The following is a 2,184-nucleotide window of genomic DNA, read 5'->3' as shown; positions in this document are numbered from 1 at the left end:
AGCACTGTACAGCAGAAGGGAGGAGCAGGTAGATGGACAGAAATAAATGAGACATGTAGATTGACACGTCCTGCCCTATACAGTATGTCTCTGGTGGGAGATCACAGTTTGACACCATCCTATAAGCCCATGCTGCCTTTAGTTGTAGGTGTTTTAAAAAATATATATTTTAACAAAAACAGTACGGTATGTCAGTGTTTTCTGTTAAGGCAGGCTCTTCTTCCAATCACTGGCTCTATCTTTCTCTGTCATTCTCCTACCATATGCCATTAACCAAACCCCAACACCCACCCCATCTCCTGTTCACCCTAATTTGCCCCATATTCCTGTACCTATCCCGAGGGACACCAGCCTCTCCACCCCAACCCTAGTTCAGAGTAGGGCACAGTCAGGCTGGATTTGACAAGCTACACCTCCACTGGAGCATTAGTCACCCAAATGTCTCAGTACCCCCAACTCATTCCTTCCCTCCCTCCCTCCCTCCCTCCCTCCGTCCGTCCCTCCCTCATTTGTCCCTCCTTCCCCCTGCCCTCCCTTGGTCAGCGCTGCTGGGTTTATAAGTCAGCACCAGCAACAGTTGCCTCAGTGTTGTGAACTTTACATAGGCACCAGGGGTGACTAAAGGACAGAAGGAGTAAGGGACAGGAAGAAGAGCCTGCATAGAGAAGGCACACAGGACAGGAACATTAGATTAGAAAGAGTTCTGAATGAGCCGGGATAACTTTTTAAATTCCATTCTTACACAGATCATTTACAGGGATAACACACGTGCAACTAACAAGCACACATAAACTAGTGATCAAATATGTGTGTGTTCAGGGTTTGGCGTGTGCTGAGTGTGTTCTGCTACGTAAGCACATCAGTCTGTGCAAATGGCATTGAGTATGACGTGAACTATTTGGATGACTATAACAATGAGATAACCAAAGAACCACAAGAGGGTGAGTTTTTCCTTTTCTCTCAACTCCTACTTATTCTATTTCCAACATATAGTTATTTAATTAGCAGCAGATACAGGACCTAAATCAGACCTAACGTTTTATTTTCAGTTGTATGTAATTGACTTGCTTGCTTATGTAAAGGTTAAGTTTAGGAAGGTAGATTTTGCTCAGCGTATTGGAATCTTGTTGCGTGTTCTGCCTTGCCTGCCTGGCTGATTATGTAAACCTATGTAACACATCAAATACGTTGAATAAATTATCGTTATACAGTATATGGCTAATGTCAAATAGAATTCCTCTCATCTCCGTACAATGTGATGACCTTTTCCTCTTTTCACTGTACTGTTTTACTGACATTTTCCTCCAATGTCTGTCCTCAAGGGGAGTCCCAAGCCCACCCAGAATGCCAGAGTGATAACCTGACGCGCTGGGACAAGCTGTTCATCGCCCTGGAGGACTCCCACATGAGGCAGAACATGCTGCTGGAGTCACTGGAGCAGTGCTGCGGACAGACGGCCTCACTCAGGACCCAAGTGGACAGGCTGGCAGAGCAGGCGAGCCTGCGGCTGCAGCGAGGCCTGGAGAAGCTGAGGGCCGAGGGAGAGGAGAGAGAGAGAAGGATGAACGCTACCTTCCACCAGCTCCTGCACGGTAGCCACGAACAGAGCGCCAGGCTGAAGAGGCTGGAGGAAGCGGTGTCGATAAAGGGAGAGGTGACAGGACCGCCCAGACCTGTGGGGACAGGGGTGGGAGTTGGCTCGGGCCTGAAGCTGCCCCCGTTTGGCCTGAAGGGACAGGAAGTGACGTCACCGCTGGACATGGTCAAAATGGAGAGGGCCCTGGTTGCCATGGCAACTGAGCTTCAGAAAGTGCAGGTGCAGCTGAGTGGACTGACGGAGGAGGGACAGAACAGTGGGAGGAAGAGGAGAGAGACAGAGGAAAGAGCCAAGAGAAGGAGGGATGGCTGACAGAGAAATGGAGGCTGGAGTAATGACTGTGTGTTCACTGTCATCTTTGGACTGTTCATTGTTTTTATACATTATTGTGTCTGGAGTTTGGTTTTGTGTATGTTTAATAAAAAGTGAATACCTTAATAAATGCCGGCTTAATGAATAAAGATCTCAATAAAGAGCAACAGCCTAGTTAGTCACATGGAAATCGCGCTCCCTCCCTCCTCCCACACAGCCATTAACTCATTATCAGTATTGTGTAATCGTAGGGTGATCTATCCGCCAGTTTGTGT

General features: G+C 47.8%; 1 protein-coding gene across 1 annotated transcript; it reads left to right on the top strand.

The window, feature by feature from the left end:
• The first annotated feature begins 601 nt into the window (after positions 1 to 601).
• LOC308329032 (pentraxin-related protein PTX3-like) lies at positions 602 to 2,184 on the top strand. The gene is made up of 2 exons (XM_080783190.1): positions 602 to 941; positions 1,323 to 2,184. Exons 1-2 carry the CDS (start codon positions 806 to 808, stop codon positions 1,907 to 1,909), a joined length of 723 nt encoding a protein of 240 aa, XP_080639316.1. The 5' UTR covers positions 602 to 805; the 3' UTR covers positions 1,910 to 2,184.

Source organism: Protomyctophum bolini, assembly GCF_963924005.1.
Source record: "Protomyctophum bolini genome assembly, chromosome: 15".
NCBI classification, from domain to species: domain Eukaryota; kingdom Metazoa; phylum Chordata; class Actinopteri; order Myctophiformes; family Myctophidae; genus Protomyctophum; species Protomyctophum bolini.
This window is presented reverse-complemented; position numbering and strand designations above follow the sequence as displayed.